Source organism: Podarcis raffonei, chromosome 3 (assembly GCF_027172205.1).
Source record: "Podarcis raffonei isolate rPodRaf1 chromosome 3, rPodRaf1.pri, whole genome shotgun sequence".
Classification (NCBI taxonomy): Eukaryota; Metazoa; Chordata; class Lepidosauria; order Squamata; family Lacertidae; genus Podarcis; species Podarcis raffonei.
The window spans coordinates 68,201,370-68,218,529 of record NC_070604.1 but is presented as its reverse complement, the minus strand read 5'-3'; the positions used below and the strand labels follow the sequence as shown (position 1 = coordinate 68,218,529).

The 17,160-nt window shown below is 41.8% G+C and overlaps 1 protein-coding gene across 2 annotated transcripts in view; it reads right to left on the bottom strand.

Moving 5' to 3' along the window:
* The window catches only part of AKAP12 (A-kinase anchoring protein 12), a 58,300-nt gene extending 42,428 nt beyond the window's left edge, over nucleotides 1–15,872 (bottom strand). For both annotated transcript variants that reach the window (XM_053382160.1, XM_053382161.1), the window contains exon 1: nucleotides 15,444–15,872. In XM_053382160.1, the coding sequence (XP_053238135.1) occupies nucleotides 15,444–15,590 (147 nt within the window). In that variant the 5' untranslated portion in view covers nucleotides 15,591–15,872. The remainder of the gene's footprint in view (nucleotides 1–15,443) is intronic.
* Between the last annotated feature and the right edge of the window lie 1,288 nt (nucleotides 15,873–17,160).

Genomic DNA, 17,160 nt, shown 5'->3' with positions numbered 1-17,160 from the left:
GTATTGTCTTTAAGCAGGGCCATTTTAAGATACAGCATTATGTAAACTGAATTTGAGTTGTGTATATCCCAACTGGCATGAAACACAAAATGTAAAAGAGAGAAGCAACCTATTCAAAATGGAACTTTTGAATAGTCAGCAGTTGCAGATTTCCCCATCTTATACTTCATCAACAAAAAGAACTAACTATACACACAATAATCATCACTTATTACTTGGACCACAATGTAAGCTTCCTAACCTATAGATAATTTCTTTTTTTACCAATTATTTTTTATTGCTTTTCAATAATTTTTAACAAATTGTCACCAAATTAATACAAATTCCTGCAGCTTTTTATCTGAACAACTTTACTAAAGTAAAATACAATTTCATTTTCCACTCCTGGTTTATTTCCAAAATTATATTTACTGTAAAGCGCACTAGTCCTTAATGACTTGGTTCAGATCCTAATCTAAACCATGGCTTAGATCATCATGAACAAGCCACAGTGAACCACGAGCTCACCCAATCCTTTGTACACAAAGAGAAAGAAAGTTTCTCCCCTCATTTAGGGAATTGTATTTTTTCAAATTCTAGTTATAACACATTAGGACCAAACTGAGTCAAAAGTGAAAGTGGAAAATCACAATTAAAGGAGAAAAGGGAGCATACAAGACCAATAGTCACTGCACATCATTCACAATACACATTCCTCAACATTAGACTCCAGATGTTGCTGGACTAGAATTCCCATCACCTCCAGCCAGCTCAGTCAGTGGTCAATGGCAATGGGAGTTGTAGTCTAGCAACATCTGGGGACTGAAATTTGAACAATGGTTTGGTTTATCATCTGAACAAGACAAATAGGTCCTCTCATTAAAAGTTCTGCTGAGGTAAGCTGGACTTCATTTGACATAGAACCTTGGGAATCAAAGTGTACCCTTGGCAAGGGCGGGTGGGATGTGACTGAGGACTATTATAGACGCTCTCCAAAATCCTGTGATAAAAGCAACTTCTGCCCATGCATTCCCACCCCACCCCCACTTTCAGTGATTTGTGAGGTGCATGTGGTGTAATATTTTGCATTACTAAAGATCACACATGAGCCCTTGATCAACTTAGCTCTACAGTAAAGGCAGGCAACTTGTTCACTACCAGGAGTCAAAGAGGAAATATACCATGATTTGGGAGTACTGCAGAGTATCAGCACAGACTATTTGCACATAATAAACAGAGAAGCAGTTCACAATAAGTACACTGTAGATTACAGTCATCTTGGACTTTTATATTTTGCTCCTGTTTAAGACTAGTAAAAAGATGATGCACCTAGTAACTCCATCGCTGCTGACTAGACTCCCCTCAAAAAAATATTTAAATACACCCCCCCAAAAAAGCACCCCAGATGAAGTGTAGTTAATCCTTCTATTAGCAATAAAGCTGCTTAAATCAAACACCATTCAACCTAGAGAGGTGCAGTGGGGTACTGTGTTCCAAGACAATTTGAGCATTTGCGTCACCTGTTGAGAATCTAATCCTGAAGCATTCCTTCCTTGCTAGTGAAAAATGCAAAGAATTTCTACTGCCTAGAATTTATCGGTGCATTACATGGAGGCTTGTGGCAAGTCATTAAAAAAGTCATTAAATAGGTAATGTAAATCATGAAGGACTGAGGAAACGGAACAATGTGTTTGTAGCTAATACATAGTCCAAGAACTGAAATCTTAGAAGATGAAACATGTGAGTCTGGTACTAAAGCACCAGATCATAAGAATGGACATACATATTCTGTTGCTGTCATATATGTTTTCCCTCTCACAGGATCCCCAAAAATGTACTGTATCTGACCCCTAGTTGAAGTGCTGGCACAGGGGAAGTTCTAGGTGTGCTGTAAAAGTGCTGATCTCCTTTCCCTCCTTTTCAAGATAAGAGATAGAGCAGAGTCAGAGATGTCCTCTTAGTCAATACCCTATAGTTCGTTTATTGGTCTAGGAATTGAGAACACTTGAACCACATTCCTTGGTTTCCCTGTAGTAAGAATGTTTTATGGGATGAGACAGCCCAGGACATCTGTGTTAAAATAACAAATAACAATTTGTTATTTTAACACAGATTAAAATAACACAGCGTTAAAATAACAAATGACAGGGTAGCAACCACAGCAGAAACCACTGTTTTTGCTATGGTAGTGATAAAAGTTTCAAGAGTTAACATTATTCAATGTACTTTTATATTTTTAATTTTATAAAGACAAGTATTTTTAGAAGTTCAGTGTCATGTTAGTGTGCATCAATTCAGCGGGTGGGTGGGTGGGTGTGGGTGTGCACCTATTGCCTGTTGTCTGCATAACCTTTCTAGCTAAGTAGAAGAAACTTAACCTTTATTCCACAAATGTCTGGACTGAATAGTGTATTGATTTTTTAGTTCCCAGACAATATGATTGCAAGGTGCTTTTGCTACTTTATGACCTCAAAAGCAGTAAGAATATAAAGCAGTAGCACCTCCCACACCATTGACTTATGTTACATAGCCTTAATACAAGCCAGGATTCCCTGTAAACCAGAGAAGAGAAAAATATGAAGAGAAAAATAGGGTGCAGAGAAATCTAGTTTGTTTTACCATGATACCACGCAGAAATTTCTCCAAAGAAGGAAAGAGAGTGTGCAATATCCATGTAGTTGCCTCCCCATTTGCAAGCCATTATTTTGCTGGGAACCAGCATTATATCTGAATCACACCACAGTGGCATACATTATCTGCAGCTTATATACCAGACAACTGCCAAGGCTAGCTACAGGTTTTCATAAGCCATCTTTCCAACTACACACAAATGAACATCCTAGGCATACATACACACAGACACACACAAATATGTATACATAGACAAGGTACAAACAACTCTTTTATTTCCTCTGTTTCTGACTTACACATTTCAAACGAAAGAGCGACTATGTCAGGGGTAGTCAATCTGGTGCCCTCCATGTTGTGGACTAGACTTTTGATTACTGATCCTGCTGGCTGGAGCTAGGGATGGACAGACCCATTAAAGTCTGGCCCACTCCTGTTCTCAAAGTGGACAGCGTTAAGTCCATCCTCTCCCATTTACAAGCAGATGTTTAATTGAAAGTCTTTTTTAAAAAATGCTTTACACTGAAAAGCATTTGTGTGTGTTGTCGCTCTGCTCTGCGCCACAATTCCCCACCCCACTTTAAACCCTTCAGAATAGTGCAGTGAGCTACCCACAGCCTGAGCAGCTAGCAGACAGGGCTCCTTGACACTATGCACTTTCAATGCCCATACATACATGGCTGCCCCCATATAAGCACTGGAAAACCTTTAAAACAAACCTATTGCTGGTGGATCTATTGATCTAAATGGATCTGAAGTGAACCAAGAAATCCAAATGAGTGCTAAGGAAAGCTGGGACCCAGTTGGCACTAAGTACTTATGTAGAAAAGGGACGCAGAGCCTAGGACTTGCCGATCAGAAGGTAGGCAGTTCGAATCCCCGCGACGGGGTGAGCTCCCGTTGCTCGGTCCCTGCTCCTGCCAACCTAGCAGTTCGAAAGCATGTCAAAGTGCACGTAGATAAATAGGGACTGCTCTGGCAGGAAGGTCAACGGTGTTTCTGTGCGCTGCTCTGGTTCGCTAGAAGCAGCTTAGTCATGCTGGCCACAAGACCCGGAAGCTGTATGTTGGCTCCCTTGGCCAATAAAGCGAGATAAGTGCTGCAACCCCAGAGTTGGCCACAACTGGACCTAATGGTCAGGGATCCCTTTACCTTTACCTTTAATTATGTAGAAAAATACTGAAGTAAATGGGAATGATGCGGTGGACCCAACCTACCTACCTGCCTCCATTTCCCCATTAAAAACGTCTTCCAAAAACAGCTATTTGTCCCCCAAGGTGCAACCACAGCAACAAGGGGGGTTTGCAGCAAGAAAATAAGAACATGGGGACTGCCTTTTATTAAATCAGATCATGCGTACATCTAGATCAGTGCTGTCTACTCTGACTGGCAGAAGCTCCTCTGGATTTCTGAGTGGGTTCTCCTAGTCCTACCTGGAGATGCCTCAGGAAAAAAATGGTCAGGCATTCTGTGTGCTGCAATCACAAACCAGAGTCTTTTAATTATTTCAATTTTGAAAAAGCAAACAAAGACATTGCTTTATCATTATTAGGATATCAGCTATTTGGGACCTGGTAAAGGTGAAAGGTAAAGGACCCCTGGACGATTAAGTCCAGTCAAAGGTGACCATTACTACCAGCTAAATTTTATTTTGCTAAGGAATTGGTTTAATATACAAAATTAAAAATAGTTTAAAACTATCCTTAAGAAATAACTATAAAATTAATGGTCAGTGTCTGTGGAAGTTTAATGAACTGATTCAGTCACTGTATTCATTTTATAATTTAGTCAGGTATATATTAATAATAAGTTTCAAGGATCACAAGAACTTCTTGAGAAACTATCATTGACTTTTTGTATAGTTCTATTAAACCATGACCTATTTCCAAGATTGTTTAAGCATTCCCAGCATTCTTCTCCATTGCTGAAAGGCTATATATCAGCTGCAGTTCCACAAATGTCCAGGGATGGCTGGCAACAGATTATTCTTTACAAATTTAGGAATGGATATCATAGTCTACTTGAGTTTAATATTCACAATGCTTCATACAGAATGGGAGCTTCAAAAATTAATTCAAAACACACCAGCATTATCAAAATAAAACCATTTTGCATATTTTCAGTGCAATTCACAAAATTTGCATTATTCAGGACTGCATTCCTGTGCACATCCTAATGAAAAGGAGAGTTCTTGTTTGGCAAGGCCTTTTCCTGTAGAGATCCAAAAGACTGCAAAGGACTGTGGTACCCTTCATAAGCAACACTACATTTCAGTCTCTTATCTCTAGGAGGCAACATTTGCCTTCTAAATATTTCATGCCTCTGAAGATGGGCCAAAAAGACTCCACACTTTGTACAATATACTGTATGTTCCACCATTAAGATCCTTTTTTATGTGATGACAGGTCATACTGGCAACAGAGGAAGATAGCATGGAAGACCCACTTCTTATGCAGCATCACACTACATACAAAAGCATTGCCAAGGATGTAGTGGTCACACTACTCAGTGTTACACAGGTTGCTTACTCTATCTTAATATCCAATACTTGAATAGACATAGAAATAGAAATCAAGAGTTGTATAACTCTTAACAGTTGCACAGGTCACAAATACAATATCTTCAAAAAATATTTTTCAGTTCATAGTTCTAAGCAGAATTTGCTACCTATATAAATGGCAGTGAAAAAAGAAGACTGAGTAGAATTTTAGGGAAATGCCAGGGGTGCTATTTTAAATATTCCATCCACTCCATGCTCTTGTAAATACATTTATAATTTCACACACATTCCTTTCTTACTACATAAGAAATCAGGACACAAAAGCTGACTCATAGAATAGATTAACAAACTCAGGTTTAACTAAACCCTGCTTACATTACATTAGGCTGCTTAATAGGATTTCTGATAACCAAAGATAATCCTATCCATTTACTGCACTGATGCTTATACAGCATTTGAAATGAAATCTGGTTGGTTAATAAAAGCACTGAAATTCTGTAATTTACACTTGGCCAACATACATAACATATGCACTCAACAGATTTTTTTTTTAAAAAAACCAACACTATAGTCCTACAAAGAAAATATTTACACTGCTATTTCAAAAGAGGCTGGTATACATTATGCATTTCATGTCCATGAAACTAGTCCTGACTTTCTGTATGTGTACCATCTTCTGAAGAATCAGTGTGACCTATATACAATTGTCCATGTGCACAGTGGAGCTTTCTCGCCCTCTTTACTGCAGCAAATTGTTTAGGGTGTTAAGAACAAAAATGGATTGAGAAGAACTCCAAAAGGTTCTCTGCAAACTGGGTGAAAGGAAATTAAAATTGCAAATGTGGATCAATGTAAGCAAGTGTAAAATGATGCACTTAGGGTAGTGGTTTTCAACCAGTGTGCCATGGCACCCTGGGCAACACTGGCCTCTGTCCCTCTTTCCTTCCCTCCCTCCTCTGATGCCCTCTTGCATCTCTGCTTCCCAAAGGCTTGCACAGCTGTTTGTTGCAGCAGCCCTCTTTGGGGCAGGAGAGGCAGCTCAGAGACTGGGGCAGCAGCTGCAGCTGCCCAAAAGACTCCCAAGGAGAGGGGAGAGAAGAGAAGAGGAGGACGAGGGAACACTCCACCAGGGTGTTCAAAAAAGGGTGAGAAGCTGCCAGCTTGCAGGCAAGGGGTGTCATAACTAAATCTCCCCAACATGTTCACAATATTTTTAACAGAATAAATGTATGTATAAATGTATGTATAAATAAATAAATAAATCTGTTTGCTAAGGTTCCCAGGTTTATTATCTATTTATTGTATTTATATTCTGCCCAAATACGCAAGGTGGTTTACAATTTGAAAATATTAAAATAAATGACAAAGAGTCAAGGTAAAGATAAAGAGTAAAGTTTGAGGGGGGGGGCAGTCTGACCAGGGTAGACCCTAATGTTGTTTTTTGCCTGCTTCTCTTTTCTCTTCTTCCTTCTCACAGGGCTATTGGCGTATATTGGCCTTGTGAGGAGAGGTGACTATTTATAAACCTGCTAGAAAGGAAACAGAGAAAGTCCTTTGTGTGAGCAATTGTGTCTCTGGGTATGTAGTCTTGAAAATCATAATATGTTTAGGATAAGGTTGCAAATTGCATGACTCAATGAAAAGGAAGAACTTCCATTAACATCTACCAATCAGAGCCCTGATATGAAAGGCTTCAGCTTCTGTGCTTGCTAAAGCTTTCACTAACACAGTAGTTCTCAAACTGTGGAGTAAGCTCCCTTTGAGACCACAAGAAACCTGAAACAGACAGAATAGAATAATGACATGAATGGAATGAATGCCTCCTGTGAGAGGACCCTCCCTCATCCATTTAGTATTTGGGGAATAATATTCTCCTCCTACCCCATTCTCTCAACCAGGTTTAGGAAGAAGAACTGCTGCTTTGTTCTAATGTATTCTTCACGTGTCCTGTACATGGTACACTTCTAAAGCTTAATATCCCCATTCAAAGATCTTCACATTTACTGCACATACAAAACTACACATGCTCACCTGTGAAACAAATTAACTGGTGCTGCTTCAGGTAAATTCTGAAGTGGGGTCCCAGGTTGAAAAAAATGAGTATTTCTATAAAAAACATCTCTTTTGTTTTTGCATGATAATGTTGAGTTCCACATACCTGTATTTATACTGTATTTTTATATCGTTCACCACCCTGAGATCATTGGATGAAAGGTAGTATATAAATTTAATAAAATAAATACCATTTAGAAAGATAGAAAATAAAATATTCCTTTTGCTATTTTCATCTCCTTTTTTGTAACTAGTTAGGTACATTAGGATGAAACAGCTTGCTGCTCCGCCTATATAACATTTGGCATATTTACAATTACTGTTTGGAGAACACGTACATATAAGATGTCATGAATACACCAAATAGTACACTTCATATAAATTCAGTAACAAAGTAAACTTAAGTTTCATAATGAAGTATTAGCTATTTCTCACTCAATCTCTATTTCCCCCCCCCATCCCACCCAACAAAAAAGGTTTCCCCCATTGTTTTAAAACTTATTGAAGTGTTATATCTCTGCAATGGGAAACTGAGGGGAATGTGATATGGTTTGCAGTCTGTTGTTCAAATAAGAAGCCTTAACGCTTCAAAAGTCCCAAGTTCTTTGGCAGGCCAAAGCAACTTTTTAGACCCCAACATAGTCACAGGTTTCCCAAACTTTGCAAGTACTATATAGATATTATTCTCTAGTTCCGCTACATTGATACACTATATTGGAAGATTAAATATTCAAACTATGGAAATGGACAGACTAAAGTAAAGTGCTAAATTACTTCCTTCCATCTTGCTGTTCACTTGACTGCGCAAAAATAGAATCCTGGAAGCCTAAGTAGTTACATTAGCATTAATAATTAATTCTCCTATTATTACTGCAGTTTGGAAAACAATGTAAAGGTCTCACAAAATATAATATAAAAGTCATCTTCTGGACAAACATGTCAATTGGTGTACTAGGCAGCAGCACTATACACACTTACCTGGAAGCAAGTCCCAATGAGCTTAAGTCATCAACAGGATCAGGTCTCACTTCTATGCATAGGACTGTGCTTTTAATCTACTTAGAGATTTTATTTTTATTCTTTTTAAAAACCTTATATCCTACCCTTCATCCTAAAATCCAGAGCAAGTAACAATTCATACATAAAGCAATTAACAAAGAAAACAATTAAAATCACCAATGTTCTGTTTTCCTGTTGGTGCCTAAAGCTAAACCATACTGATGCCAGTCAAGCCCCTAGGGTGGCTGCAAACCACTACTAGGATACTAATTCTGTGAAGGTCCTTTGGTGGGTAATAAACTCCAGGATGTCCTTTAAAGCTGGAACTACCAGCAGGGCCTTCCCAGTAGATCTCAAGTCAGGGGAAGTTCAATATGTGGAGTGGAGTTTCCTCAGACAGAGTTGATAGCATGATCATTGATAGTAATATCAGGATCCACCCTGTCCCTCAAAAGATACCCAGCATCTTGTAAATATATTTCGTCAGAATAAATTCCAGAGAACTCTATTGTGAGGTGGATTCACGTAACTAAATAGTGCAGAATTTACCATAGGTTTTACCGAGGAGTGACTACTTGGAATACAATCATGAGCTCCCGCTGCTCGGTCCCTGCTCCTGCCAACCTAGCAGTTCAAAAGCACATCAAAGTGGTCAAAGTGCAAGTAGATAAATAGGTACCACTCCGGCGGGAAGGTAAACAGCGTTTTCATGTGCTGCTCTGGAAGCTATACGCCAGCTCCCTCGGCCACTAAAGCGAGATGAGCGCCGCAACCCCAGAGTCGTCCACGACTGGACCTAATGGTCAGGGGTCCCTTTACCTTTACCTTACTCCTGCAACTTTGGCCAGGAAAGGCAGCAGCAGTAATGTGGAATGTGCTTGTCCTCTACCACCGCTCACTGTTTCAATGTGCTGTATTTTGAGGATCAATGGGTGAATGAGCTTACTGAGCTTAAGTCATCAAGCAGCTGGCTTTACATTATAAATCATTTTAAGAGAAAGAGCTGAAAGTAAACTTCTCTTAGATTGATAAATACGGGAACAGAACCAGGGATTCAGATTCAACTACTGTGATGTATTATGCTGCAACTGACCTGCCAACTATTTCTTAGTTTGCATTGGCCTAAGAATGCTCCCAGAAGTTGTGAAATAATGCTTTGCATATTTTGTAGTGAAACATAGAACTATCTATTATTTGAACTTATACATTAGTGGATTTTCAATAAATTATGTTGTAGTAACTAAAGTACTGATGCTATAGACACATTAAGGACGGTTTCAGTGTATAGTGGTACCTCCGGTTGTGGACGGGATCCGTCCCAGTGGTCAGGTCAGATCCTGAGGTTTCCACAACCTGAGAACCGCTTCTGCGCATGCTGAAATCCGGTCAAATACTTCCGGGTTTGCCGCTTTCACATCCTGAAGCTTACGTAACCAGAGGGGTTACGTAATCTGAGGTGCTACTATACTGAAAAGTTCTACATTTCCTAGATTAAAAAGGGTGAAATAATCTGGAAGGCAGGTCTTAATTTTGAAGCCAGGATAATACAAGTATTTCTATTCAGAGTGATATCCAACTCATACACAGAGAAGTCCCACTGAAGTGAATGAATAAGTCCAATGATCTTTGAGTATCACCCACCATACTTAAAATCAATAACTAGACTGTTTTAAACAACATGAGAAAGATTTAGCGGGGTGGGAGAGGTAGGTAATTGCAAAGAGGAACTGATTAAACTTTTGCCAGTGCTACAGAAGTACAGGAGCAGAAGTGATGCATGCGTCATTAATTACAGCAATTCCTCATTTACGCACATTTGAGACACGCACAACTGCGCACACCATAGCAAACCAGGAAGTGGCAGGAATAGGGGCAAAAACAGCCCTAAAAGAGCGTATAAATGGCAAAATGGCACGAAAATAGCTTCTAGCAATCCCAGGAGCCTTTGCAAATGCAATCCTGGGAGCCTTTGCACCAACCTTTGAGGCCTGTGGGGACTTGGAGCTTGAGCAAGGAGGTTTGGAGGGAGCAACTGTGGAGGAGTTTGGTGGAGTTTTTGTTTTCTGAATGGCTTTTCAAGAGTTTCCAGAGGTTCAGAGGGTGTTTGCAGCCTTTCACAATGGTGTTCCCAATATACGCAATTTTATCTAAACATGCAGTGCATTGGAACATAAGCCCCACATAAATGGGAAACTGCCTGTACAGTCATACCTCGGGATAAATACGCTTCAGGATAAGTATTTTTTGGTTACTTCTGGGTCGCCGCGGAGCGCGTTACTTCCGGGTTTCGTCGCTCACGCAGACGGTCAAAATGATGTCATGTGCGGAAGCGGCGAAACGCGACCCGCACACACGCAGACACATCTTACGTTCTGTTCAGGATGAGAATAGGGCTTCGGAACAGATCCTGTTTGCATCCCAAGGTACCACTGTATGTGTACATGCTTGCAGCATAAAATGTTTACTTCAGATTTCCAGAATAAGAATAACACTATAAAAAAACTAACTTCAACAAATCAAAGATAGGCAATACTGGTAGATTTGGGGTATGTCTGCATGTGCAGGCAATGACTGATTAATGTGCGTCCAAATGATGCACAATCGTGCATGGCGCCAAACCCGGAAGCAAACTGGAAACGTCACTAAACAAGTCACTAAAAGGGTGTGTAACGAAGGTGGAGTGGAACGTGCTTATACACGCTGCGCTAAAACACACAGGGGTCAAGAACGGATCCCCCCAGCACAAAATGGTCATCAACTGTACTTCTCTAAATTCCTGCTCAACTCCCAACATAAACTGTTTTTATTGTCCAGTACCTGAATTTATTCTGTGCACTTTTAAATGAAAAAGGGTATGTGTATCCCCTTTTATTTAATGCGTGATGCATATTTAAAGTCACTTAATACAAATTACAGTATTTATCCCTTACCCAAATGCTACTTGTAGGTAATATATGAATTTTAAATGTATGAAGTATGGATTTTAACCTATGTTAGAACCAGGAAAGGTAGCTATTCCAGAATAGTCAGTGCAGCACTTAAGAATATTGAAATAGCTGGAAAGAACTGAAGCCCAGTCTCCTTTTACATTCAATTTTTACCTTATCCCCTTCACACATACCCCCCCAAATAACCTGCCATCTTCCCATTCCTCCTTGGTGGTCATTTTATATTCTATTCTTCCTCCTATAACAGATTCTCTCACACACCCTTCCTTTCTATTCCTAATTTATTTTTATCTTTAAGGTTATTAATAATAAATAACTTTTAATCTCACTTTTTAATGGCTTTCAACACCTCCAACACTTTGTTAGAAGAGATGTCCCCTCCTCCAACTTATACCACTCCACCCCATGCACTCTTACTCAATATGCAAGGCGCTCCTGATGCTGGCATTGGTTCAACTAAAAGGCTATGGGGCACAGTAGGCAAGTGGGGAGGCCCCGGTCAGCCTGAGGCACTGAGGGTCACCTAAAAGTGGCCCAAGGCCCACTGCACTAGAAAGTTATGGTCTCTCATTAGTGCATGAGGCAAAATAATTTCCTTCACTACTGGCAATGTAATATGCATTCTAAGGAATGGCTCAAAATTACTGCAACTCAACCTGCTAAGTTTATATGAATCAAAAATTGGGTAGAAGCATATACCCTGGGGTATGATAGGGAATTTCCAGCACACATTCTAAAGTAGTCTGCCAGTATACATGCTGTTAATTAAGCACCTTAAAGTTATGTAGAAGCATAGCACACCACTTCTATGATTCTTTTGTGTGCTGCAGGGGACTGCCATCACAAACTCTCAGAATACTTGTTGCAATCCACATATACCAAAGGAAGTTACAAAAAGACAATTCTCTTGTCTCAATTTTACCTATGTTCTAAGAAACAGCATCCAGGCCATGGTAGGGTTTTGTAGTTAGTTGCTACTATGCCTCTCAGGTTCCAATTGAGCTTTACTGGACAAAGGGGAAAAAATGCAGACTGGGACTGTTTAGATTGAAACCTGCTTCTCATTACAGGCACTATGATAATCAGGGACTTGGGACAGTTATCTCTATCCCAATGTGTGCATTTTTTTCTATGCAGATTAATGGCTATCTTTCATTCATTCACTCTCTTTGGAAAGCGAGGGGTAAAGTGTGGCACTTGGGTACAACCCTAAAGGGCAGGCAAAGTCTTCCAACCACCAACAACACTGGGTGGCCTGGTTACCACTTAAAGAGTCACCATGGGGGGAGCAATACCTTTCCTCCCCCATGTCGAAAGCATAGGCAGTATGTCTGATTATTCCAATCAGCCATAAACATTGAATTAGCTTGTGAACTCTATGATTCTATGATTCTATGAAATCCATCACTGCAAGATGTGATATCCTTTAGCTTTGATGGCTTTTTAAAAGGGTTAGACAAATTAATGGAGGGTAAGTTTATCAAAGGTTATGTTCAAAGACTGTGTAATAGCAGCTGCAAAAACAGGGATGAGGAACCTGTGGCCCTTCAGATGTTGTTGGGATACCATCTCCCATCAGCTCAGGCCAACTTGGACAATGGTCAGGGATTATGAGAACTGTAGTCCAATGACATCAAGAGAGTGCCTGATTTGCCACTGCAATACTAGAAAAATGGGAGTGGGCCATTTATTTGGTACTATGCATGTGGGCTTCCCAGAAACATCTGGTTAGCTACCATTTGCAAAAAAACTCAGTGGAATCTAGATGAGCCCTTAGTCTGATTCAGCTGAATGTCTAATGAGTATTATAACCAGGAGTGAAGAAGGAAATGTGCAGCCTCTTTCCCCAGAACAACCACAAACAATTATTCTGGGTTGGTAGTGGGAAAATGTTACTGGAGGCTCCATCTGGAAAAACAGAAAGAAGGAACAGGTTTGAGAAAACAGGCCTGGCTCTGCTGGAGACACTGACCTGAACAGTGGACAGAAGTGTATGGAAGGGATGGGAGTGGAGTTTGAGAAAGAACCAGAACTTTCCATTATTTTCACTCAGTATAAAGTGCTTTTGTTAGCAGCTCATGCTTTTTGGTGCTTGAACAGGTTAATGTGGTGTGGTATAATTGATTTTATATGGTCTTGCGCAGGAGTAGCCAAAATGATGGTCCCGATATGTTTTGGACTACAACGCGTATCATCCTGCATACTAGCCATGCTGGCTGGGACTGAGGGCAAGTTACAGTCCACAATATCTGGAGGGCACCATGTTGCCTATCCCTGGTCTAGAAGATGTCATGCAAACAACTGCATTTTAAAATGTATTACTATTGGCTAGATGTTACTTAAAATAATATATTTATGTTTCTGAATAAACATTTTCTGATTAATTCTTTCTAGACACTGGCACAGCTAATATTAAAATAGTCATATGGTTTATCTTTCTCCCAACAACTGGAATCACGTGGGTAAAAACGCGTAAGTCCCTTCCTGGAACCTAAAGTACAAGAGGATTCGAAACATAGTAAATAATTTATGCTTTTTCACATAGCTTAAGAGACGCTGGTTTGACCTTCTTAGCAGGAATTTTTCTTTCTCAAGCTTGAAGCCAGCATTATTTTATCATCTTGGTCAGATACTTTGGTCACATTTCATGATTTCTGCAGTTACATTTCTGTAGCTGAATTATCTCACAGCAACAAACTGTGCGTACACTGTGAAATTTTACTTTGGAAAGGTGTCATCAGAAGACATATTTCTTTCAAGTTATTAAAACTATTTGTTCCATTTTAACTTCTTTTTTAAAACACTTTTGAAAATACCACCCTCAACAGTGAACACTGTAGGACAGCAGCTATGGAAAATTCTTCCTGGGAGTTAAAAATCTGAGACTCAAGGTCACAAAAACAAAGTCACAACCAGTTCTCAAGCTTTAGAAACACCCACACATTAGATTAGGAAAACAGCAAGCTTGAAATATTCCATCTAGAGTTTAAAATAAGTATCTAAATTGTTTTTAAATAACTTTATTGAGCTAAATCAGTGTGCTTAATAAACCTGACTATTTTCTAAAAAGTAAAGAAAAATACTTATTGGAATATTGGTAGAAAAATAGCATAATGCAAGAAACCATCCTTATCCGAAACAAGAAATTTTGTCTGGAAAATTGCAAAATGTAACTCAAAAAAGTGCACAGAAAATGTGTATTAAGAGAGCCTTTTTTGCTTCTCTAAGTTCTCTGTTGCTATTTGTATGTGTAACTTTTATGAGGATATTCAGTAAAATTATTTGGTTAGTTAAGGATACAGCTTATTACTTATAGGAATATCTGTAGTTCTAGAAACTGCAGGCATTTATTTACAAGTATCTCGCTGCAACCAATGCATACACATTATTCATATAATATGCAACACTGAAGAATATTCAATAACTTGTCTATTCTGAACACGTGCTGTACTTTGAAGCAGATCGATATGAGGAGGGGGCAGGATAGAGCTGGTTTTTTAAACACTTGTCAGTGCAGAAAACACCAAGGGACTAGTCCTGGGTTTCCCGTTTGTTTTCTTACTCCCACCCCTCACTTTCAGATTACACACACCTCTCACTTTCATCCTCTGAGAAAGAAAAGAGGCTACAACTGCAGCAGCCCTGGGTACCACCAAGCCCTGGCTGACTGCAGGACTGCAGTCCTGGCACAGCACAGTCCACTCCCTGCCGTCCGGCCATAGGGTGGGGTCTTTTCTCACACCAATCCGTACGTACACACAAAAGGAAAACCAAGAGGGGAGGCTGCCTTAACTCGCTCCCCCCCCCCACCGCAATACCTTGCGCACAGGAGCCTAAACTAGGGGAGATGCAAAACAGCCAAATACAATAGGGCGCCCCCAAAAGCGCCCAGGGAAGAGGGCATGAGGTGATCTGCGGGGGGGGGCGACGCCAGGCCGCGCTCCTGGGGGGCCTGGGGGCTCCCCGAAGCGCCTCGGCGGCTACTCATCCACCCTTCGCCTGCGCCAAGTACTTTTTTTTGGCCGCCCTTCTGACAGACAAAGGGAAGAGAGGAGTTTATTACTGCGGAGGTGCCGGTTGCGCAGTTCCCCGCCTCAGGAGAACCGAGCCGAGCGGCCGCCACGCCCCACCCCGCCAAACTTCACCCCTTTTGGGGGGGTTGGAGAGGACGCGGACGGGGGGGGGCGAAGGGGAGGCAGGTGCCCGCCAGCCCCTTCGCAGGTGCTTAGGCGCCCCCCTAAAGTTTGAGTTGACTGAGGCGGAGCGGCCTCAAAACACACACACCCCAGCCCCCCTAGCGCTCTCCCAGGCGCGCAGCATGGCAGCGAGGCTCGTACCTTGGCGGGATCCTCCGGCTGCTCCGGCTCGGCCCCAGCCGCCGCCGCCGTGGGCGCTTCTCCCGCAGGGCTGCCGGGCTGGGACTCCTCTGCTGCAGTGGCCCCGTCCTGCGGGCTCCGCTGCTCCGCAGAGCTGCCGGCTCCCATGGCTTCGCTCTCTTCGGTGAGCGGCTGCTTCGCGACGCCGGTCTCTCACCTCCGCTGCCCAGACCCGACGCTTCCCGCCCAGGAATGATAAAAGAGAGGAGAGCGATAATGAAGCTGTCCAGGCAGCTGCGCCCTTCGCCTCAGCCTCGGCCGCTCAGCAGAGCGCTCAAGCTGCGACTGAAGGAAACCAGTAGCTTTCTGCAAACTCCTTTAGAGAGCTGGGGGGGGGGAGGAAAGAACAAGCTCCTCTCTGGTCCTCCCGCCCGCCTCTCCCTCCTGCTCCATCACATGAGCAGAGCCTCGGACACGCCTTGCAGCATCAAACCTGGACTCGAGAAGGGGCGGGGGAAGAGAGAGAGAGAGACAACATCCCGCCACCTCTGACCAAGGTGGCTGCCCACCCCTCTGGCCTTCTTCGCCCCCTCCCCGCCACAGAGATAGTTCTTTGACTTTTCTAAGTGTCCCTTCTAAGGAAGAGTCGCCTCCCGCTCTCGCCATCCCGCTAGATTAATGGGCCTTAATTCCATTACCGAGAGAGCTGGAGGGAAAGTGGCTCTGCAGATTATTACGTCTCCGTGACCTTCAGCTGACGAGGCATTTTTTATGTGCTCCCCACCTCCCACCCCAGCAAAGGCAGGCGGCCGTGCCTACTGTAGTACTCGAAGCATAAATCACCAGGGAGTAGAATTGCCAAACGTTCCTTATTTCAACACTTCCCATGCAGCAAAACACAAGGAAAAAATGGGAGTAGATCAAAGGTGGCCAATTTCTATTTCTGCAAGTGTTCCATGCAGAGGCGTACCTAGGCTTCTTTGTGCTGTTGGCAAGGAGCTGCATCAGTGTCGCCGCCGCCCTTGTCTCTTGAACCCTTGGCCGGTCACCTAAGGAGGGAGCTGAGGCGCCCAGAGGAGCCTTTGTGCCCTACCTGGCACACAGGCAGGCGGGCTCCAAGCCAGAGTAGAGAGACATTATTTTTGTGTGTCCCTGGGCCCGTGCCATTGGCGGCCAACTCGAACGGCAGTGTAACACTACAGAAGAGACTGGGAGATCTGCAGGCCTGACTCCTATCTAGGCCCACAAGCCTGGTTTTCATGTTGATGTGAAGGTACCCTGTTCTGTGCTATCTATGTGATAGTCTACTGCTGGCTAGTGACTTGTCTAATTCTTCTGGGGGATTTTTTTTTTGGGGGGGGAGTGCAAAGTGGTATAGCATTAGATCTGCTAGATTTGCCAGTAAAATAATTGCCATTAACCAGTAGCATTGCAAAGCCATGGAGACAGGCCTAATCTGAATCACTAGGATCGTATTTTGATGTTTGGAGATTTTCCAGAGATCGACAAGAAAAGTGCAGTTGCTGAAATGTAATAAAATATTGATGGCTTTTTATTTCTTCATAAGATGATACTAAATTGGCAATGACTGAGCTGTCTTTCAACAAAATTGAAAACAGATATTTTGTTTACTTTGAGTTATTTTAAAAAGTCCTAGCACTTTATACCCTGCAATCCAATACATGTGTATACGGGAGTAAGATGCACTGAATTCAATGGGACCTACTTTTGAGTAGAC